The sequence below is a fragment of the Rhincodon typus genome, chromosome 13 (genome assembly GCF_021869965.1).
Source record: "Rhincodon typus isolate 14 chromosome 13, sRhiTyp1.1, whole genome shotgun sequence".
Lineage (NCBI taxonomy): Eukaryota > Metazoa > Chordata > Chondrichthyes > Orectolobiformes > Rhincodontidae > Rhincodon > Rhincodon typus.
The window spans coordinates 20030332-20054938 of NC_063344.1; the positions used below are offsets into that span (position 1 = coordinate 20030332).

The 24607-nt window shown below is 40.1% G+C and overlaps 1 protein-coding gene across 1 annotated transcript; it reads right to left on the minus strand.

Moving 5' to 3' along the window:
- Window positions 1-205: 205 nt before the first annotated feature.
- Window positions 206-23965, minus strand: LOC125484713 (scavenger receptor cysteine-rich type 1 protein M130-like). Its single transcript, XM_048604546.1, has 10 exons — window positions 23926-23965; window positions 21942-22256; window positions 17163-17477; window positions 9815-10129; window positions 8273-8587; window positions 7426-7500; window positions 5613-5918; window positions 5225-5356; window positions 3891-3977; window positions 206-1160 (listed from the first exon to the last, which is right to left on the minus strand). The coding sequence occupies exons 1-10, from the start codon at window positions 23963-23965 to the stop codon at window positions 1105-1107; spliced, it is 1956 nt and encodes a 651-aa protein (XP_048460503.1). The 3' UTR covers window positions 206-1104.
- Between the last annotated feature and the right edge of the window lie 642 nt (window positions 23966-24607).

A 24607-nucleotide genomic window follows, 5' to 3' on the forward strand; every position in this document is an offset into this window, starting at 1 on the left:
GTAGAATGACTGAAACATATTACATGTTCAGAGATTCTGTATTGGGCTTTTACAAATGTTAATCCTAATTACAACGGACAGACTTGTTGATTTCTCTTCCCAACCTCCCAATGCAAACAATTTTAAGTGAAATGGCTGTAACAATTAATGATAAAATGTAGTTTTGTATAAATGAATTAAATAAACTTTTTAAAGTCAATAATGTTGGCTTGTTTTCATCTTTTATTTAGTATATCACCTATAGTTTATTCATGGATGGAATTACAGTTCCATTACTTTTCTTTTATTGGTAGTTTGTCATTCATTCAATGTCATTATGTAGGAATCTTTGCAATACATCTTCATTGGTTGCAATTGAAAATGTTGATGTACAGACTTATGTTTTCCCTACTAAACGTTGTTTTACCTAAATATGTTGTAAATTGAATGAAACTTTTGAGCATATTAGAATCATTCTTCTTTAAGGAATTAATTATCAATGAGAATCTCTCCTTTAACAGTTCAATTTCAGATTTGTTAACAGTTTTGAGAAAACAACAATTCCCATATATACATATTTGCAAATGAAAAATCTACCCTGCAATGTGCAACTGAATTAGATTTTGTATGCTTAGAATAGAGGATAACAGCCTCACTTATTGTTTCATTAAACTACTTTACAACAGTTTCAATTGTCATTACAATAACATTAGATAGTTAGTAATTCACGTGCACAATATGATACAAGAAGGTGTTCATGACTAAAGTTTTCCAAAGCAAATTATCAACGTTTATAAATTCTAACATATAGAATTTGTACTACAATGAAGTCAAATCATATTAAATCTAGATTGGATTTAAATTTAGTTCTGAATCTATAAATTGTTCTGATTTACCATTCTCCACATTGTAAATTAATTACTAATTTTTTCATCAAACCTTCCTTGGAGCTTTTTCATCTGTAACGATTGCTAAATTGGTTGGATATAACTTGTGATTTTCAACATGAAAATTTGTGCCAAATCATTATCAAAATGTAACTAACAAATGGAGTATACTTTGTTGTAAGCCTTTGCCTCAATTACATTTTTGCTTAGGTGATAGTCCTCACAACTCCATCTCAAATTATTGAATTTCATCATATTCTCTTTCAAATTTGGCATCAGATGGAGGAAACAAATCTAAAAAAAGGAAAACAGGTTGACAGGTAAACTTATTACACTCAACTTCAGCCCAAACATTGTGAATGCAGTTTTCAAGCAACAAGTCTGATCATGTTACAAACTGTTTTACTATTAAATACTACTATAATTCTACATATCCACTCAGCCATTACTCACTCAAAAAAGAATTATAACTGCTTTAATTGATAGACCTAATTATTATGGACTTTTGATCCCAGTGAAAAGACAAATAAGCTGTGCACATTCAGCAAAGAGAGATCACATTGGAGCGAGAAACATCTGGAGTGAATATATAATTTGCGGAATATGGAGGCAGCAAGGGAATTCAGTATAGAGGGGAAAGAGATGTTTTCTGCTTGCATTTTTGGTTCATAGTTTGCAAGGTATTTTTACAGGATAGATTGAAATCCAGGGTTGGGGGCCCAGCACTCGAGCTGGAGTGACATCACAGGAAATCTAGAAGTTCATTGATTAGTAACAGCTATTTATTTGACAATTATAGATTACTTTCAGATTGAAGATAAATAGGAGAAATATTTGCAGTTTACAAACTAAAAGACCAGTAAGATTTATTTTTAAAAAACATGAATTAAAAATTAAGTGAATAAGGTAGAAATGCAGGGTAGAGATGCTTGATGTGGGAGCTCGTGGACTCCATTTTAATTCATAGTGAACTCATCTGGAGCAAGTGTTGGTGGCTCAAGGAAATGTAACTCAGAGTTGATGAGCTGGAGTCTGAACTTTGACCACTGCAACACATCAGAGAGGGGGAAGAGATACCTGGACACTGTGTTTCAGAAGGCAGTCGCGACCCGTAGAATTCGGTCAGTGGTCAGGGACAGAAGAGTGGGACTATAAGCAAGGCAGCTAGAGGCATCTAGGAGGTGATTCTGAAGGAGCCTCAGTCCTTGAGCTTATCTAACAGGCTTGAGATTCTTGCTTCCTGTATAGAAGAAATTAGTGTCTGCAGGGAGAATTGAACATTGTACCATGGTACAGAGAGCCATTCAAGAGCAAAAAGAGAAATATACTTCTAATTAGGGATGGTATAATCAGGGGAATAGTAACTGTTCTCTGTGGGCATGATCAAGAGTCCTGAAGGCTGTGTTGCCTGCCTGATGCACAGGTTTTAGATATCTCATTTGGGCTGAAAAGGAACCTGGAGTGGAAGTGGAAAGATCCAATTGTTGTAGGTAACAACATACTGAACAAGAGGTTTTGCTTAGGCAATATGAGCAGCTCAAAGTGAAATTAAAAAGCAGAACCAAAAAGATAATAATTTCTATATTACTAACTGAGCCACGAGGCAATTGGCACAGGGACAACCAGGTTAAAGAGGTAAACATGTGGCTCAAAGATTGGTATCGGAGAAACAAGTCCAAATTCATTAGACATAGGCACAGTACTGGGGAAGGAGGGTACTGTTCTGATGGGATAAGCTCCACCTGAATCATGCAGGGACCAGATCCTGGTGAACTACATAATGGAGGGCTGTGGATGGGACATTAAATAAAATGGTGAAGACGGGGACATAAATTATGGAAATATTTTAATAAGTGGGGGACTGGGTCGGAAGAGATCATTAAACTTTTGAAACAGTACTCATCTAGGCGTGTGGAAAAGCCCAGGTATCTAGCTTCAGGCACAGCAAATAAGGAGAAAACAATGAGAAAAGGGGCAATCAATGTGAGACTGAGGGGGTTGTTCTTAATTGCATACAGTAAATGAAAGAAAGTAAATGAGCTTGTAGCACAGATTGATATTGGCTGGTACAAATTTGTGACTATCGCAGATATATGGTAGCAAGGGGATCTGGGCTGGGAACTAAATACCCAAGGATAAAGAGTCCTATTGAAGGGATGGGCAGAGGGGGCATGGTTGGCTTGTTCATATGAAATGAAATTAAATCAATAGCAAGAAGTGATATAGAGATGCAAAGCATAAAAGAGAAAGACACCCTGATGGGAGTTATACACCATCCCATACCAGTCAGCAGGATGTGGGGCAGAAAATAAATGATTAGATAAAAAAAAGGCACTATTATAATAATCATAGGGGAACTTCAATGTGCAGGTGGACTGGCAAAATCAGGTTGGTAGTGTATCCAAAGAAAACAAATTCTTGGAATGTTTACAGGATGCTTTTGCAGAGCAGTTTGTGGTCAGCCCCATTAGGGAACAGGCAATTCTATATTTGAAGATGTGTTATCAGGCAGACTTGATTAGGGAGCTTAAGGTGATGGAACTCCTAGGGGAAAGCATGTCATCATAATCATAGAATTCATGCTACAGTTTCAGAGGGAGAAGGTGGAATCAGATGTAACGGTATTACAACTGAGTGATGGTAACTACAAAGATATGAGGGAGGACCTAGCCAGAGTTGTTTGGAAGGAGAACCTAGAGGGACAATGGTGGAGCAACAATGGTAGGCAGAAATCCTTGTCAGTATTACACCCCAGAATGGTGAAGGAGATAGCTGAGGAGATCATAGAGGCATTGGTCGTACTTCTTTTTTTAAGGTATTCCTTTCTTTTAGGTCACTCTTTATCTGGGTCGGGGCAAAGAATAGCATATTACAGGTCCTTAATTTGACCTAACTTGCATGTGTATATCACATTCATGTCATTAATTGCTGAGTGAACCTCTGGAAATGTAAGCATATAAACTTAACGGACTGTAGTCTTGAATTTAAAGGTTATCATATGCATAACTCTTAAAAAGAATTTACCTGGACCTGCACCAATGTCCTGAACTTTAATCTCTTCATAAACAGGGTCAGAATCTCTGCTGGTAGCATACTGTCGGTTTCTGTTGGCTGTAGAACCAAGGACAGTAGAATATAGATGAGCAAATATCTATGGCTAATAGAAAAACAGAAATTGCTGATGAAACTCAACAGGTGTTGCAGCATCTGTGGGGAGAAACTAGAGTTAATATTTAAAGTCTGGTGACATTATCAGAATTACCCGGCTCTAGTTGCCCTTATCAATGTAGTGGTAAGCTGCCTTCTTGAACTACTGCAGTCCAAGTACCTTTGGTAGATTCTTAATGCCGGTAGGGAGGGAATTCCAGGGTTTTGACCCATTGGTAGTTAAGGAGCAGTGATATATTTCCAAGTCAGGAAGCTGAGTGGTTTTGAGTGTATTTGCAGTTGGTGTTATTTCTATTTAATGGCCACCCTTACCCTTCTGGATGGAAATGTCTGTGGATTTGGAAGATGCTGTCTAATGATCTTGGTTCATTTCTGCAGTACATCTTGTTGATGGCACACACTGTTGCTACTCAGTATCAGTGTTGGAGGGATTTAATATTTATGGATGTAGTGCCTATCAAGTGGGCCACTGTTTGTCCTGGATGATACCAAGCTTTTGAATGTTATTTGAGCTGCACTCATCCAGGCACATGGGAAGTATTTCATCATACTTCTAACTTGTACTTTGTAAATGATGGACCAGCTTTAGGGAAGTCAGGAGGTGGGTTACTTGGTGCAGTATTCTTAGCATCTGACCTGCTTTTCAACCCATTGTATTTATATGGCTATTGCAGTTCAGTTTCTGGTCAGTGGTAATCCCAGGGTGTTGATAGTAGGGGATTCAGTGATGGTAATGCTATTGAATGTCAAGGGGGCAGTGATTAGATTGTTTCTTTTTAGAGATGGTCATTGCCTGGCACTTGCGTGCCATGAATATTACTTGCCATTTCTCAGCCCAAGACTGGATATTTGCCAAGCCTTCCTTCATTTGGATATGAACTGCTTTAGTATCTGAATAGCCATGAATTGTGTAATAACCATTGAACATCTCCAATTCTGACCTTATGATGGAAAAGAAGTCATTGATGAAGCATATGAAATGGTTGAGCCCAGGCCAGTTCTTGACCAAATCAAACATGTCCTTTCCTCAAGGGCTAAAAATTTCCAATCATGGCAATTTCACAGTACATCACCTCTGTAATTTATCTTGTGTGACTACATTGTAAACTATAAGAATTGAAGAACAACAATTGTGCAGGAATCAGACTCTCCATTTATGGTGCAGCAATATTAATGGGAAATTAACCGACCTTTCTGGAAGCTTCTCTGTAATTCTGCAGCCAAAGCAAATGACACAGCAATCAAAAGGATAACAAAAACACAGGGGATGATGAAAATAGGGGTTCTTTCCTGCTTGAAGGGTGCTGTGAATTTCTGCGGGCCTGAAAGAAAAACTAATTAATAGAGACACAGGGAAAATCTGCCTCACATGCTTCCTTGTGATACAACCAGCTGATCAAATTGAGATATTTGTTGCTTTGATTCGGCATTACCTGACCAGAGCTAAGTCATTCTTTTTATCATTAGAATTACCCTTAAGTAATAATTTAAATACAATTCAGCTGAGTGAATGTAGTTATGGAAGCTTTAAAGGGAAGAATGGTGAATAGTAAATGATTCACTTTCAAAAAGGCTTACCAAAACATATCACATTGACATCCTCTTTATGATCACAGTCGTGATCGCCCATAGTTGGCAATTGGCAGTCCCACAGGAATAATTCATTTCCTTTGCATTTAACCTCGTCCATCCAAATTGTGCCATTTCCTTGGTTGAATATCATTCCTCCCAAAGTCCACACTGGGTGGCCACAATTTAATTCCCTACAGACAACAGCAGCATCCTGCTCATCCCAGGAATCATCACAAACTGTTCCCCATGTACTGTTGAAGAATATTTCAACTCTTCCAGAACAATTATCAAATCCTGCAACTAGCCGTAATTCTGCAGAAAAAAAGTATGAGTAAGAACTTGGATTACCAACTTTCAAATTAATAATTTTATTTTATTTGCCCTGCTCCAAATACCAACCCACATGCCACTGTTTGATGCCACTTAGGGGTTAAAGTTTCTGGAAACAGAAACTGAATTGAAATAACCAAATAAATACTGTTGTTACAAGTGTATGTCAGAGTGTGACATTCTGTGGCTAAATAACTCTCTTTCAGTCTCTTCACCACTTGTCCACCACTTACAATGCATAATCAGGAGAATGGCAAATTACTCTCCACTTGTCTGGATGGGTACGATTCTAATTACACACAAGAAGCTTGACATCATTCATGGTGTACAAGCTCACTTGATTGGTATGCTATAAATTGTCGTCAATCATTACTGCCTTCATCAAGGAGTGCAACGTTTCAAGAAGACTTTTCACCAACATCTTCTCCAGAACAATTACAGATGGCCAATAAATGTCAGCCTAGCCAGCAATTTCTACTCAACATGAACAAATGTACAAAAAACTGACAGGCAGTGGTGTGCATCACCCAAAAGCGTCAGTAACACTCTGAGGTTCATTCAACAGCAGTTTCCACATTCACAACCTCTGTCGCCTAGGCAGAGAAGAGTACCAGGTGCATGCTAACACCACAACTTGCAAGTTCCCCTCTAAGCAATTTACTGTACTGTCTTGGAACTCTTTCAATTTTGCTCAATAACAATCAGATAAATCCCTTTATGCCAGCACCATGGGTGTCCAAAGGACACTGTGACTCAAGGAAACAAATCACAGCAACTGCTTTAAGTGCAATTAAGAATCAACAATAAATGTTGCACTTAATAGCGACACCCACATTTCATGGATGATTAAAACAAACTCACAGTTCTGGGATAATTCACTGCAATTAATAAAGCTAAATTATTTAGCCAATGCATATCGTGAAAGATAACAGTTCACTGTTAGAAATGGTTAATGAGGGAGTTTAAAATATGGAAGTGGCAGCAAATTCATTTTAATTTGGCCCAATGACTGCAGTTAAAAGCCTGACATACACCTATGTGCAATTGTTATGAAGTATGTGTGCCAGAATTCATAATGTTGAATAGGTCCTGAAAGGGAGCATATGTTGAATTCTAATATGGAATTCTGACAGGTAATGTTGTGCTGCCTGGATCAGACTCATGAATCATTTCTTTTTCCCAATATTTGGTCTATGGATTATTCCCTCAAGGCTTTCAAATGATTAGCAAAACTGAATTACCAAGCATGCCATTGAGTCACTATACTCAATGTAATCAATCCTGGCAAAGGTAAAATAAACTGGATCAAAGGTAATCAAGCACTGCACTTAACTCTATCAAGAGCACTCAATACTGTATGCAAAATAATTGATTTTGTTGTGCAAAAGTTGAGATAATGGATGCAGTTAAAGAACCATATAAACATACATTTAAAAAAAAGAAAAAATGCTATCATACAGCATATGTTAATATCCTTATCAATAATTACCAAAATGTTCTGGGACAGGTCGCATTTCACTTTTCTTCGTATCCCCCTCAATGTCTCGTTTCATTGGACTTCGTTCTGGAAAAAAATCCAAACATTACTTCAACAACAACTTATACAGCAATGTCCCAATGTACTTCTTGGGGGCCATCATAAAACTAAATTTATCACAGAGGCGTACAGTGATATTGGGTCAGATGATAAAAAGTTTATCCTTAAAATGTACCTCTTTGATAATGTAAAAGACAAAGCGATTTAAAGAAACAGAGGCATGTTGGGCAAGGGTTATGATTTGAGATCATGTCCGCTGTATACAGCCCCAAAGATTGTGGATCGTTTATAAATGGAAATGCAGAAGAAGCAATAATTAGTGGAAATCAGATATGTTGGAGGATTGTGGGACTTGATGAGAATACAAAAATTAAGAGAAGTAATACTATGGAGGGACTTACAAATGAGGATGAGAATTTAAAAATCAATTCGCTGCTTAGCCAGGTGTCCATGCAGCTCACAGAACAAGAATGTGATATGAAACATAAGCAACAGAAATTTGAATGAACTTAAATTTACGTGTGATACAAACACTTGAATGTGCGCAAAATATTTCAACAGAAACAGAGTCCATTTCCCGTTAAATAAAAACCAAAAGAACTGCGGATGCTGTAAATCAGGAACAAAAACAAAGTTGCTGGAAAAGATCTGTGGAGGAGAAAACAGAGTTAACGTTTCGGCTCCGGTGACCGTTCAGGGCCGGACCCGAAACGTTAACTCTGTTTTCTCCTCCACAGATGCTGCCAGACCTGCTGAGCTTTTCCAGCAACTTTGTTTTTGTTCCATTTCCCGTTCTTGCCTGAACAAATGACTCCGACATCTTCCTGGTGGTTACAATTGTGTTGGCCCCATGGTGAAGATGGACATTGCCACAGGAGTGTATCATGCAAACGACAGTTCACATCATCGAGCCAGATCTGTCCAGAACCGCTTCCAAATGTAATAGCACTTTCCACAGATTGGGCAGAACCACAGCTGAGCTGTTTACAAACAACTTCCGCTTCCTCCATTCTGAAGGAATCAGCACAAACTGTCCCCCAGGTCCCATTATGGAAAACCTCGACTCTGCCCTGACAGAGGGTCGGACCATCCTGCAGTCTCACAGCCCTGTGCTCTGTGGAACAAAAATGAAAACTTTAATATTCTTTTCCATTCAAATCTCACTGCTGCAAATATGCAAAGGAAAGATCAAGTTTTCTGATACAGACTGATGTTAATGTCAGAAGACAGTTTTTCAAAGAGCTTCCTAGAAGGCTGAAGGCCCAAACAAAGTAAAAAGACAAGAACGGCTTTGTATTAATGTAAAGGGATAAAGTAGAAAAGCACACAGGGTGAAAAATAACTGACACCCCTGAATAATGACATGAGGGAGAAGGAAATGAAAGATGCAAGATTTGCCTTCCCCGCCTCCAGTACTCCCCTAAGCCCCACCACTCCCTTGAGAAACTGCTGAGACCCGTCCACTGCTGAAAAAGCGAGTTTACCGGTAAACAGGGAAGGAGACCGAATCTGTGATGCTGAGATAAGGGGAGTCAGGATACAAGGAGGCAAATTGATCTCCGAAAACGACTTGGGGCCTGCGCATAGTTTAACTTGAAAATCCGTTGAGCTCCAGGACATCTCCCTGGTGTAAGTCTTAGTACGAATTCTTGAAGTCAAAGGTCGGGACTTGTATTTCCTGACCAACCAGGATATTACATGCCATTCAGTAAGGACGAATTAGAAAGTTAGTCGCTTAGGCTACAATGGAATACTATAACGAAAATATGTACACTTTTTATTGTCTTCAGGAAACAAATGTTCAGCTTTGAAAATGTTAATCTTGGTTAACTGTAGTAAAACTGCACTTTGTTTAAGGTTTTTCAGACACCGAAAAGTCATGATTAAACATCTATTTAACAGTTAAAAGATGGAATGTACACACCAAGGTTAGTGATAGGTTTTTGGCCGGAATGGAGTGTGTAATTGTTTTATGTATAAAATCCGTTACTATTTGTAACTCGGTGCAGAGCGTTTGAGCTGCTTCCCGCATGCATGTGAATAAACCACTTACATCTTGGACTGGCACTGGTCGTTGTCAACTCTGTTATTTAACGCTGTCCACGTGGCCTTTTAAAATAAGACCTATGTCGTAAAATTTAATTTAGAAGGTACTCTACTGTCTCTTTTTTTGCTGTCTAAATTTTGCTGTCGTGTGAGCAAACCAAAGCCGTTCCTACATTATCAACAGCATTGAGCAAAAACAAAGTGTATAATTTGATTATCATAACTAAATATCTACATCCCTTGTTTGTTACATCCCTGTATTATCGACCAGCAAATATCTGAAAGCACACCTCACCCGAGCAGATAACTCCAGCATCTTCTTTATGCTTGCAGTCGCTCTCACTCCACGGCCCCGCCAGACAGTTCCACAAGACAGAATCATTCACGTTGCAGTTCACATTGTCTAACCAAATAGGCCCCAGTCCTGGACCAAACCAACTGGAAACTGTTGCGTTTAAAGCCTGCCCACACTTCAGCTGGTTACAGACAACTTGGGCGTCTGCTAAATCCCAGGAATCATCACATACAGTTCCCCAGCTTCCATTGTAGTAAAGCTCCACTCTTCCAGCACAGCGACTTCCACCATTCACCAATCTTATCTGAAAATGATCTGCAAGACAGGAATAATTAGACAGTGATAGTAGGAACTGCAGTTGCTGGAGAATCTGAGATAACAAGATTCAGAAGAGTCTAAGCCCGAAATGTCAGCTTTCCTGCTCCTCTGATGCTGCTTGGCCTGTTGTGTTCATCCAGCTCTACACCTTGTTATCTCAATAATTAGACAGTTTCTGGTGCAAGAAACAATTCCTGCCTTCTTTACAAATTGATAACCGAGAGAGCTGTGGATGCTCTAAATCAGAAACGAAAACAGATATTGCTGGAAAAGCACAGCAGCTTTGGTAGTATCTGTGAAGAGAAATCAGAGTTAACGTTTCGATTCCGGTGACCCTTCCTCAGAGCCGCAACTTCTGTTTTTGTCCCTGCTTTCTTTACAGTCGATTTATTCCACAATTACGGATTGTTTCTCATTAATTTCCTTGCAACATCCTGTTAGCTTTATTTCTGTCAACATGTTTTACCTTTATTTTTCTGATATCAATTCCTACGTCACATTCAAAATGAAAACTAACTGCTTAAAAAAGTCATTTGCAACTATTCACAATTCAAATATTACAGTGCTATAGCTAATAATAGGTTTGAAAGAAGAGTGTGAAGTAATGGCTACCCCTGTGATGTTAATATTGCAGAACTGAATTCCATCCGAATCTGACTCCTTAAGCGTATACCTGTAAGTTTTAAAATCCGTTTCCTCATATGGATGTCACAGCACAAATGACATTTCTTGTCCTTCTGTAGCCATGTTTCTAAAGGTAGGACAATAGCTAATTAGTTGGCTAGGTTGTGCTGAAGGCATAGAAATCGAACCCATTATGGTTGGGATGTACTGGTCGGGCTGGACAGCACAAAATTTCCCTTCCTAAATTACATTAATGAAATATTTGGGCACACATATAGCGAAATGTTACTTCCACTGAGCACTTATAAAATATAAACCTGTCAAGTTGTAATTACAGACTGCTGCCAATGTTTCAGCTGGGTCTTTTTGGTTCCTTCCACTGTTCAACTGTACAACATAGCAACATCTGTGGTCCAAGCAAGCGGAATTCTTTAAAAAAAACAAAAGAACTGCGGATGCTTTAAATCAGGAGTAAAAACAAAGTTGCTGGAAAAGCTCAGCAGGTCTGGCAGCATCAATGAAGGGAAAAAGAGTTAACATTTCAGGTCCAGTGATCCTTCCTCAGAACTGATAGTGGCTGGGAAAACATCAGTTTATATGCGAAAAAAGGGGAAGGGGTTGGGTTGGGGGGTAAATGATACGATAGAGCCTAAAGAGAGAGAAGAGCAGTTGGACAGACAAAGAGTTGATAACGATCAGGCTGGGAGGGTGAATAGTTGTTAATGGGGACTATTAGTGACTAATAACAGGTAGTGTGTAATGGCAGCTATGTGGTAATGAGGCCTGGTGTGTGGGGTGGGGGGCTGGGACATGGGAGAGTTTAGGCCCTAAAATTAATGAACTCGATATCGAGTCCGGAGAGCTGCAGGGTCCCCAAGCGGAAAATGAGGTGTTGTCCTTCCAGCTCGCATTGAGCTTTGCTACAACACTGCAGCAAGCCAGAGACAGAGATGTTGGCCAGGGAACAGGGTGGTGCGTTAAAAGTGGCAGGCAATGGGTAGTTCAGGGTCTTTCTTGCGAGCAGTATGCAGATGTTCTGTGAAGCGGTCACCCAGTCTATACTTCATTTCCTCAGTGTAGAGGAGACCACAATGTGAGCAGCAAATGCCGTAGTCTAGATTCTGGGAAGTGCAGGTGAAGTGTTGCTTCACCTGGAAGGTATGTTGGGGCCTTTGGATACTGAGGAGGGAGGAGGTAAATGGGCAGGCGTTGCACCTTCACCGTTTACAGGGGAAGGTGCCATAGGGCTGTGGGGTGGGGTGGAGGGGGGGTGGGTGTTGGGGGAGGGTGAAGGAAGTGTGGACCAGGGTGTCTGAAGGCGGAAAAGGGAGGGGAGGGGAATACGTGTCTGGTGATAGCATCTTGCTGGAGGTGGAGGTGGCAGAAATGACGCCTAATGATCATCTGGATTTGGATGCTGGTGGGATGGTAGGTAAGGACAAGGGGAACCTATTGCTGTTGCAGGAGGGAAGAGAAAGGGTGATGGCAGAAGTGCGGGAGATAGGTTGGACCTGGTTGAGGGCCCTGTTGACAACGAAGCTGGGGAATCCTCGGTTGAGGAAGAAGGTGGACATTTTGGAGGCTCCCTTGTCGAAGTTGGCCTCATCTGAACATATACAACAGAGACCGAGGAACTAAGAGAATGGGATGAAGTCTTCACAGGAAGTAAGGGGTGAGGATGTATAGTCCAGGTAGCTGTGGGAATCAGTGGGTTTGTAGTGGATATGAGTGGCCAGTCTATCCCCAGAAATGGAAACAGAAATGTTGAGGAAGGGAAGAGAAGAATCAGAGATAGACCAGGTGAAAGTGAGGGCAGGGTGGAAATTGGAGGCAAAATTGATGAAGTTTTCCAATTCCAGATGAGAGAGGGAAGCAGCACCAATGATACCATCAGTGTATCAGAGAAAGAGTCATGGGTGGGGGCCAGAATAGGACTGGAACAAGGAATGTTCCACGTACCCCATGAAGAGACAGGCATAACTAGGGCCCTTATAGGTACTCATGGCCATTCCTCTTACCTGAAGAAAATGAGAGGAGTTAAAAGAGAAGTTGTTGAGGGTGAGGACGAGCCCGGCCAAGCGGAGGAGGGTGGTGGTGGGTGATACAATCAGATCAGCCACTAACTGGCTGATTGCTCATGAAGACCAATCAACTATTATTGTTCTTATTTTTTAGTTTCTTATGTTCCTATAGATTTGATGATCAGCTAAAAATAGAAATATCCTTTGGAGTATTTTCAAATTAATAAGGAAAATATATTACTATATAACTGGGGCAGATGGTTGTGTTATTGGAGGTCAAGCATCCCAGCACCAGGTCATCACTTAAGGATCTTCACAGGTGGAGTGCTTGGGCAAACTATCATCAGCTCCTACAGAATTTACCTTCCCTACATCATAAGGTCGGAAATGGAAACATTGATGATTGTGCAATGTACAGCCCTTCTCATGACCGACCAGATATGGAAATATCTTGCGCCATATTCTGCAATACCTGGAAAACATCCAGGGTTGGGCTGATTAGTGTCAAGTAACATTTGGAACATACAGGTGTACAAGCAGCTATTTTAAATACTACAATTACAAGTGTGGGCCAGAGCTCAGAATTCCTTAGCAAATGACTCATCTCCTTTATTCCCAAAGCCCATCCACCATCCTCAAGCAGGACTGCAAAAAGGAAAATTCTCAACTTCCTTGGATGTATAAAACTCATGAAGCTTAACACTATCCAGTAGAAACAAACCACTTATTTTGCACCCCATCCCCCAACCCATCCCCCCATATCAGAATTCACTCCCTTCACCATCATTATACACTGGTTGTAGTGTGTGCCTTCCACATGAAGTACTGCAATAAATCGTCAAGACTCCTTTGACAGCACATTCCAAACCGGGGACCTCTATGATTTAGATGTAGAGGGGAAACAAGTACATGGACCTGCAAGTTCCCCTGCAAGGCGCACACTCATTTTGATTTGGAACTGTATCTCCATTACATTCAAGTTCCTGAGTCAACATCCTACAATTCCTTCCCTAACAAAACTGTAGGCCTACCTCTACATTTCAAGTAGCTGTTCATGAGAGCAACTGCCCACTACCTGCTTAATGTCAATTATGGATTAAGTTGTGCAAGGTTGGACATTTTATAAATGAAAAAAAGACCAGAATGGCTATTACTTGGAACGGGAAAATTTTATGTTGTTCCATGTCTTACTTAAATCTGAGATTATTTTTCTGTGTGCGAGGTCATGGAAGTTCAACGATCAGCATAATAAAGGGCTGAAGTACAGTTTGCCTCTAATGCATAGGTCACTCATCCTATCATTTTTAATTTGCACACTTCATAACCATTGAAAGGTATTTACAACACAGAAATGGCCTGTTCAGACCAACAGCTGTATGATTCTTATCTCTTCTCAGTCATCTTCGTGAAAGACAATCACCCTATTCTCGTAAATATATCTCGCTCATAATTGCAGTTAGCTTCCCATGCAAGAATCAGTGCAGTAGCCTCAGCTGTTTGCGACTTCAAAGTCCTTGACACTATCTGAAACCACTCGTTTCTGCTGAATACATTATTTTATTTATTATCGACTCTGGGGAACTTTATCCCATTGCTGGCAACAGGACAATGGTTATGTATGAGGAAATAAAGAAGGTCGTACCAGAGCAAACCACTCCCACGTCATCTGCAAGAGATGACTGCTCCATTTTTGTAAAAGTGCAATTCCGCAGGGAGGGTTCAGTTCCATTGCACCTGACATTACCAATCCAGGTTGGTCCGGTGCCTTTTCCAAACTTCGAGTGGCTGTAAATGTTTATTGCAGAGCCACAATTCAGCTGTCTGCACACCACTTCTGCTTCATTGAAATTCCACTCAGTGTCAATCATTCTCCCCCAAACACCATTATAATAAACTTCCACACGACCTTCACAAGGACTCTCTCCATTAGCCAGGCGTAACTGCCAATCTTCACCTGTTGGAATGCAATTTTATAAACAATGTGAATGTAATGTTTCAAAAATACATCATCTCAACATAAATTATGACCAATAATCTTATTGCATAAATTATCTATTGCCAAGTTAATAAACAGAGAATAGAAAGCAAGTGGAGAATGTAGCCCCTATCTGTAAGGCAGAGACACTCTGGAAGATTAATGTTTCAAAACCCTCAGTCATAGCTGCTGTGGTCAGAAGGATAAGGTCTTTGCAGGCAAGCAAATCGGAATCAGAGAAATATATTGTCAGTTGAACTTTCAGACTGCAATTCAGGTGACTACTTTCCAATTTTTTTTATTCTTTCAGGGTGTAGGCATTTAAATTTGACATGATAGGTGGCATCCATTGCTATTTCTCAGTTTGGAGTTGAGGGAGATCCACACTCCTTCCACTGTTGGTGAAGCAGTGCTTCTTCGCTTATTCCCCCTGAATGGTTATGATTGCAATTTAATATCCCTTTGTCTTAGATTCTATCATGGGCAGGTAAAAAAAAAATTTACGCTATTTGTTTCTTTCACAATATTTAAAGTCAATCAAACCACTCTTTCAATGCACGAGGATAAAAATAATTTCAATGAATACCTTCTCTATAATTTAGCCCTGTGAACATTGCTTGAATTCAAATAAATTTGTGGCAGACATATAGTCAACATGTGATATCTGGTGTGCTAAATATTATTCCCAGTGTGCTTTAAAACTAAGCTTTAGACACCTAGTCTAGACTGAATCATTGAATCAGACAGCCATGGAGTTATATAGCAGGGAAACAGATCCTTCGGTCTACCTTGTCCTTGTTGACCAGATATCCTAAACTGATCTAGTCCCATTTTCCAGCATTTGGCCTATATCCCTCTAAAAACTTCCTATTCATGTACCCAACCAAATGCCTTTTAAATGCTGTAATTGAACCTGCCTCCACCACCTCCTCTGGTAGTTCATTCCACATATGCACCATCCTCTTCATGAAAAAGTTGCCCCTCCAGTCCGTTTTAAATCTTTCCCCTCTCACCTTAAACATATTCCCGCTAGTTTTGGACTGCCCTGTCCTGGGGAAAAGACCTTGGCTTTTCATCCTAACAATGCCCCTCATGTTGTTATAAACCTCCACAAGGTCCCACCGCAGCTTCTGATGCTCTGGAGAAAATGCCCCAGCCTACTTAATCTCTCCATATAACTCAAACTCTCCAATCCCGGCAACATCCCCTTGTGATTTTTTTCAGAACCCCTTCAAGTTTAACAACATCTTTCCTGTAGCAAGGAAACAAAATTGAGTGCAGTGTTCTAAAAGTGGCCTCATCAATGTACTGTACAGTTGCAGCATGATGCCCCAACTCCTATACTCAATGCACTGACCAATGAAGGCAGGCGAGCGAAATGTCTTCTTCACCATCCTGTCTACCTGCAATTTCACAATCAAGAATTTATGCACCTGGACCCTTAGGTATCTATGGTTGGCAACATTCCCCAAGGCCCTACAATTAACTGTATAAGTCCTGCCCTGGCTTGCCTTACTAAAATACAACATCTCACATAAATCTGAATTAAACTCCATCTGTCACTCCTCAGCCCATTGGTCCATCTGATCAAGGTCCTGTTGTACTCTGAGATAATATTCCTCACTGTACACTACACCATCAATTTTATCAACTTGGTATCTACATATGGTCACATAGGCAGGAGGTGCACTCATCAACTTTTAACTGAGTTAGGAGCACACACTTCAATCCAAAGTGCTCACATCTAGCTGAGATTAAGCATATAGTATTGAAAACTGGTTATGGTGAAGCTCTTTTGTGCAATAGGTAATGTCCTCACCTCTAAGCCAGGAGGCCTGAGTTCAAGTTCCACCTGTTCCAGAGTTGTGTAATATCATCTCTAAACAGGTAGGTTAGAAAACATGGAGAGTTCTTTATGAGAGAAAACATTTCAAAATTTGAATGGTTCTCGTAAAGAAGTGAGAGTATTCCTAACTCCGAGCTAGGACTCCCAGGTTCAAGTCCTACCTACTCCAGAGGTTTGTAGCGATTAAACAGGTTGATTAAAAAAAATATGAAAAGTTGTTACACCACACATCTGGATCTGAGATTCCAACAAATAGTCAGGGTGTGAACTCAACAGTATCACATCAGGTGCACACAGACTGTGCAGATTTATAGCTGTCACACTACACCTTTTGCCACACCCCCCCCAGAGGAAGTGTTCAATGCATTAATGTTAATTTCTTGTGAACATGAGGAAGAAATGAAGTAAGAAATATAACTCTGACATCTTGGTCACCGGAAGCTACTTACTCTACAGTCTCTCAATTCATGCTCATATAAAACTTAAGCAGGACATTTCTATGTACAAATATATGACCATATAATTATGAAAATAGTTGATATTAGGTAATGAAGAAATGCCTACCTGAGCAGATGACACCAGCATCATTTTTGTGTGTGCACCGATGGTGTCCCCAGGATGCAATGGGGCAGTCTGTCAAGCGCATTTCATTGCCACTACATTCAATGATATCCATCCATATCAAACCATCTCCTTCTCCAAAGAATGCGCCACCAGGACTTGATATTGCAGTCCCACAACCAAGTTGATTGCAGACAACATTTGCATTCTGTAAATCCCAGTGGGTGTCACAAACTGTGCCCCAGGTGTCACCCATCAGTATTTCCACTCTTCCTGAACAGGTATTATCACCACCAACTAATCGTGGTCCCTTCTGACCTTTTTCCAAAAACAGTGATTATTTTTCAAGCTGATTTATATTCAGTCAGGAAATATTCACCTCAATTAATATCCAAGAGTGCACAAAAGTAAACATTCTAATGAGGAAAATGAAGAAATTATAGAAAAGCTCTAAAATGATCACAGAAGCAGGTTCTCATCCATTGTATCGCTGGATCACTAAAGCACCACAGTGAGAGAACTGGAGTGGAAAACCTTCTAGAACACTTGCTAGGAAAGATGTATAGTTTATATTTTGATAGAAGCTGGGAGTATGCTGACTGAGGTTCAATCTTTTTCCGAAAATCTAAAGCTGCCTGCATTTATCATCTAACTTAAGTTTAAGTTTATTCCACATATATGTAAAGAAGTCCTCCAGTACAGAGCTGTTGTGATTAGTTCATTAGTTAAGTAATTTAATCTAGTTTCTGTACCTGTAGAGCAACTGACTGTGCTTTCTATCTAAGTTTATGAAATTATAGCGGTTAAAGTGCATTGAGTCCAGTCAGGACTGCGTGAGAAGCTGTGCATTTAGTGAGTGTGAAGATTTCACGGAGGGTAAAGAAAGTTTTCTTTTCTTTACCTTTCTCACCCTTTAGGATTTGGTTCCTAATTACTTAAAATGTGAGATGCTGATTTGTGAATGGCTAGTATATTAATCTTCTTCCAATAAGTCACTTGTAAAGGTACAGTTGATGTATGGTGGAGCAACATGGTTCAGTGGAATGGGCCTATTATACCATATGGGAAGTCATGGAAATATCATGTACCTTGGTTGGGCTGTGCAGTTGGGGAGGAAGAAGAATAGAACAGCAATAGTGATAGAGTATCCATGGAATGGGAACTAACAGGTGTTTCAGTAGCTGTAGATTTGACTCTGGAATGAATTTTGTCTCCCTGGTCGCACAGCAAGGATGGTACATAGCAACTGTGTGACATTATTCTGGAGGGGAATGAACAGTCAGTGTTTATGTTCCACATTGGCGCCAATAGCATAGGTATGAAAAGGGATGAGATCCTGAAAGTCAATTTTAGCAAGAGATTTAGAATTAAGAATTTAAAAGCTGTAATCTCAGAATTATTCCCAGTACCACAGTCTTTTGAACTTGTGAATAGAAACATAAAGCAATTGAGCACTTGGCTAAATAATTGTTGTCGGCTGCAGGCTTTCTAAGGTTTTGGGATCAGTCTGAGGCAAGAAGGACTTTTACAAGATGAATGTGTCGTACCGTATCAGAATCAGAACTGACAATCTCGTGCTGTGATTTTCTGCTGCTGTTGTGAACAGTTCAAACTAGGTTGGCTGGAGAAGAAATCGTGAGGAAAAACAAATTGGTAACTGGACGTAAAAAAAGTAGCAAGCAAGATTAGAAGACAAAGTGAATACAAAAATCAAATAGGATCAGAATGTGCAGTTACATGAAAAAGACAAAGTTAAGGGCATGCCATCTGAATGCATGCAATACTAGTAACAAAGTAACTAAGATTATTGGTATGACTTAGTTTCAGTTTCAAACATGTGGTTAAGGTGGCAAAGCCAAGGGAACAAATATTCAAAAAAATGCAATGTTTAGGAAGAATAAGTAAAAAAGAAGAGGTGGTGCAGTGCTGTTAATAAAAACTCATTAGGTGCATCTTACAGATATAAAATAAGTTTTGGTAGAGCTAAGCAATAACAAAGATCTACAAAAGAAACTGGTGAGATTTGTTCATCAATCACCAAACAGTAGTTGTAATTTTGGGCATGGTAGAAAGAAGAAAATTAGTGGTGCATGTCTTCTGGATAACATAGTAATAATGCATGATTTCAATTTACTTATGAATGTGGTAAGCATAATCAGCTTTTAACAGTGTGGCATATGAATTCCTGATGTGTGTATAAGATATCTTTCCGAATTAGTACATTGAAGAAATAACAAGGATTGTTCTGGATGTTGTTTTACGTTCTAGAATGGGATAATCAAACCGTTTGCTGAAAAGAAATCTTCTAAAATAGTGCTGACAATACTATCAAGTTTCACATTAAATTTGAAAGTAATACATTCAATTCTTAAATTACTATCTAATCTGAACAAAGCATATTATGAAAGTATGAGATTTTACTGTGGTGGATTACACTAGCAGATTTGACATTAATCAGATAATCATAGTATTTAGAAAAGGATTGCACGAGCTGCAAAATAGTATATTTCCTCTATGACACAGAAAAGGAAAGGCAGATGTAGCCAACGAGAGGTGTCAAAGATCAAATTAAAGCAAAGAAAGTGGGGACTGTAAAGGTGACAAAAAAAATGGGAGTCTGAAGAAACAGAATCAATTTAGTATCCTGTAAAGGATAACCAAGAAATTGATAAAGAAAGGGAAAGGAAGATATAATTACAAGCAATCAGAAATATAAAGGTGGGCTGCAACAGCTTTCCAAGTCATGAGACAGGGAATAGATTAGCTGGTACAAAAACATCCATTACAGTCAGCTATGGGGGAATTTATAATGGAGATTAGGGAAATGACGGTGAAAGTAACCAATTATGTCTTTCTTAAAAGAGGGCGATACAACAAATCTCCAGGAAATCCTAGGAAACCAATGGAAGTGTCAAAATAAGCAACTGCAAGAAATAGGCATTAATCCATGCATGCAGTTGAAAACCTGACAGAACTGAAGGCTGATAAATTCCTGGACTAGACCAGGGACAAGCCAGAGCAAATAAACAAAGTGGCTTTAGAGATTATAGATGCATTTGTAATTATCTTTCAAAACTTAATAGATTGTGGAAATATGCCTGCAGGCCAGAAAGCAGCAAAAATAATATCAGTATTTAAGAAGTCAGAAGTCACACGACATCAGGTTACAGCCCAACATGTTTTATTTGAAATCACAAGCTTTCGGAGCACTGTTCCTTCGTCAAGTAAAGAACATCACCTGATGAAGAAGCAGTGCTCTGAAAGCTTGTAAATACAAATAAACCTGTTGGATTGTAATCTGGTGTTATGTAACTTCTGACTTTGTCCACCTCAGTCCAACACCAGCACCTCCACATCATAGTACTTGTTGGGGAGGGGGGTAGGGGTGCAAGATAAACTAGAAAATGACACAGCAATTAGTTTGATATTACTAGTGGCGAAAATTTTAGAATTTTTTTTAAATGTGAAAATGACACATTTAAAAACAATTGTATATTTCAGTAGAGTCAAGATAGATTATGAACAGGAAACGATGTTGAATAAACCTGATGGAGCTTTTTGAAGAAGTTACTTGTCACACCTTTCAGATAGTAACCGTTCAATAAATTTTATGGACTGAAAAAAAAAATGATTTGCCATATGTGGTATATTTGAATTTCTGGCAGTTTTTTTTTTAACTAGATCCTAGACAGGCAATTAGGACATAAAATTAGGGCACTGAAGATTGAGCATAATATTTTGCTTTGGATTGAGAATTTGTTATAAAACTAATAGTGGGGAATAGGAAAGACAGATAATTGACTAGATGGCAGAATGTTACCAGTGGAATGCCATGAATATTAATTTTGGGGTTGTAACTGTTAACAATCTGTGTAAATTTCTCGGTTCCAAATTTAATATTTCTGAACTAACGAGGAGATTGAAAAAGAATCATATGGTCTAAATGGTGAGAGATTGCAGAGCGCTGAGCTGCAGAGGTGTGTGGGTGTAATCATGCATAAGTTGTAAATTGTTAGTACACAGTTACAGCAAGTAATCAGGAAAGAATATTATCACTTATTGGGAAGGAAATTGAATACAAATGTAGGAAGGTTATGCTTAGTTTATACAGGGCACAGATGACACTGCAACTGGAGTACTTTGCACAGTGTTGGTCAGCTTATGTAAGGGAGGATATAAGTGTGTTAGAGATAACTCATAGATGGTTTACTAGAATAATATTTGGAATGGGGTTGTTACATTAGAAAAAAACAATGGGCAGTTTAGGCTTGTACTTCCTGGAGATTAGAACAGTAAGAGGCAACTGGATTGAAATATAAAAGATACAGAGGGTCTTGTCAGGTAAGCTGTGGAGATGATGTTACCACTTATGAGAAAATCTAGAACTAGATATTGTTCATTTAAGACAGAGATGTATTGATTATATTTTTCTCTCTGTGAATCTTTGGAACTCTGTTCCTGAAGAGTTGAAAAATTAATCTTTCACTATTTTTAAAGTAGAAGTGGATAAGTTCTTGACAAGCAAGTGGGTGAAGGAATTTTAGGGGAAGACAGGGCCAGATTTAAAGTTATAATCAGATCACCCATTGAATGGCAGAGTAGGCCTGAGGAGCTCAATGACCTACTTAGGAATCTGCTTTGGATTTGTATGTTTGTATGCTTCTCATATAAATATGAGAGGTGAAGAGAAAAAGTGAATTGAATCTACAAGAAAAAATGGACAGTTTTTAAACTGTTCATGGTCCTCTTGAATTTAAGTTTTCGAAGGAATGAAGCACTTACCGGAACAAATGATACTGACATCATGGCTGTGTGTGCAATTCTTTTGATTGCTTGATGTGATGGGGCAGTCCCAGATAAGTGTCTCATTACCCTGACATTCGTAGACATCCTGCCATATGGGACCACTGCCCTCTCCAAACTGAGTCCCACTGAGTACTGATATCACTTCCCCACATTTCAATGATTCGCAAGCTATGCGGGCATCCAGTGAATCCCAATGTGAGTCACACACAGTCCCCCAAGTCATTCCTTTCTGTATCTCCAACCTTCCAGAACATTCATCCACTCCACCAACCAGTCTTGGCTGCTTGTGACCTGTTGTTTTAAAAAGATAGAATAACGTTTTTCAGGTAATTTCCTTCAACCTATATCATACATTGAGACAGCTTTAAATAGACTTAGCTTCGTATTCGTTGTTCATTGGACTAAATGAAAATCTTCTTCTTGGCATTGAAAACAACAAATGCTGGGGTTCACAGTGAGTCAGACAACATTCATGGAGAGAGAGCAAGCTGAAGTTCAGAGTCTAGACGACTCTTCATCAGGGCTAAAGTGAAGTGTAAGGGGACAACATTATGCTATAGTCTGGGGGGTGTGGTTTGTTGGGGTAATGGGTGTAGGGTGCTGGTGAAGAAAAGATGTTGATAGTTCAGATTAAGTGATCAGAATGTGAGAATGGCAGAACAATGGAGTGTCTCCTGCCAGACCTGAAAGGGCAGAGAGTCCCACTGGGATGGTGGGAGGGGAGAAAGGACATGATAACAAAATTTATCAAGTTAAAAGAAAGCAAAGAAATGGGAGTTAGTTCACAATTTGAAGGTGTTGTACTCAATATTAAGTGCAGAAGGCTGTAAAGTGCCTAATCTGAAAATTAGATGTTTGTTACTCCAGTTTGTACTGTGATTCACTGGAACACAGCAGCATGACAAGGCCAAACACATGGGCATGCAAGCAGGATGCTGTGTTAAACTGATTGGCTATGAGAAGTTTGAGGTCATGCTTGCGCACAGACCAGAGGTGTTCTGCAAAGCGGTCACCCAGTTTGCTTTTGATTTCTCCAATGTAGAGAAGGCCACATTGGGTGCAGCAAATACAGTACACAAGATTGGAGGAGGTACAGGTGAAATGCTGCTACACCTGAAAAGACTGTTTAGGCTCTTGGATGGTGAGCAGGGAGGAGGTGAAGTTGAAGATCTTGCACCTTCTGTGGTTACATGGGTAGGTACCATGCGGGGGAGGTGGTGTTGGTGGTTGTGGGTCACCAGACCCAAAATTTTAACTCTGATTTTTCTTGACAGATGCTGTCAGACCTGCTGAACTTTTCCAGCAACATCTATTTTGGTTGTTGTAGGCGGAATGGACTAGGGTGTCCCCAGAGGGAACGAACCCTGTGAAATATAGAAAGGGAGGGAAAGATGTGTTTGGTGGTGGCATTCTGCTGGAGTTGTCTGAAATGGCAAAGAATGATCCATTGAATGCAGAGGCTGGTGGGATTATAAGCAAGGACAAGGGAACCTAATCATGCTGTTGTGAGCGATGGAAAGGGGCAAGGTCGGAAACATGGGTAATAGGTCGGATGGAGTTGAAGGCATCAAGGCACACAAGCTCCAGCAACTTATGGACTCCAACATCCATCCTGTGGACCATCCCTTAGCACCCACCTTTCCCCAGGCCTCAGATGCCATCATTTTCTGTCCCCCTGAGGCCACTTCCCCCAACACCAACCCTTGCCATGTGTTCACCGTACCTTCTGACCTTCCCTTCTCTGAGGTTGAATGTACTGTCCTCAGCAAAGGACTCAGTTTCATACCCTTACACCCCCAAATTAACGGATTTTGGGCTCATCATGATGTTGAACAGCTTTTCTGCCACCTCCATCTCCACGCTCACTTTTTCGGGCAGGATTCACTCCCTTATTACACTGATCCCTTCACCCACCTTTAGTATTCATCTTCCACTTGGATCCCTCCCCCTAGCTTCTTACTTGCCCTCAATCTCTTCATTGAAAACTGCCGATATAACATCGGCTGTCTCAATTTCTTTGCTCCTCCCACCTACTCCAACCTGTCCCCTCCTGAAATTGCCACACTTCGCTCTCTTAGGTCCAACCCTAACTTTGTTACCAAACTGGCTGATAAAGGTTGTAGTCTGGCACACAAATCTTTACCTTGTGGAGCTCAATGCCAACTCTCAGACACTTCTTCCTACCACCCCCTGGACCATGAATCCCACATCAGAACATCAAGCCATTGTTACCAGGACTGTCACCAACCTCATTACCTCCAGAGATCTTCACCCCACTGCCTCCTACCTGATAGTCTCCTAACCCCAGACAGCCCACTTCTACCTCCTTCGCAAAATCCACAAACTAGACTGGACCAGTAGGCCCATCATATCAGCCTGTTCCTGCTCCACTGAGCTCATTTCCTCCTACCTTGACTCCATCCTCTCTCCACTCGTCTAGAGCCTGCCCACCTACATCCGTGATTCCTCTGAAGCCCTCCAACATATTGACAATTTCCAGTTCCCTGGCCCTAACTGTCTCCTGATAATCATGAATGTCCAATCCCTGTGTATCTCCATTCCCCACCAGGATGATCTGAGAGTTCTTGGCTTTTTCCTTGACCAGAGGCCTGAACACTCCCTATCCACCTCACTCTCCTTCG

What these genes read in the sequence shown, in the direction of transcription:
- LOC125484713 (XM_048604546.1), bottom strand. Translation starts at nt 23,965, where the DNA reads ATGTTATATCGGCAGTTTTCAATGAAGAGATTGAGGGCAA. An exon ending in TGCTGGTGTCATCTGCTCAG is followed by an intron (nt 10,130 to 17,162) that starts GTAGGCATTTCT and finishes CCTGTCTTGCAG; the next exon opens with ATCATTTTCAGATAAGATTG. An exon ending in TGCTGGAGTTATCTGCTCGG is followed by an intron (nt 8,588 to 9,814) that starts GTGAGGTGTGCT and finishes TTTGTTCCACAG; the next exon opens with AGCACAGGGCTGTGAGACTG.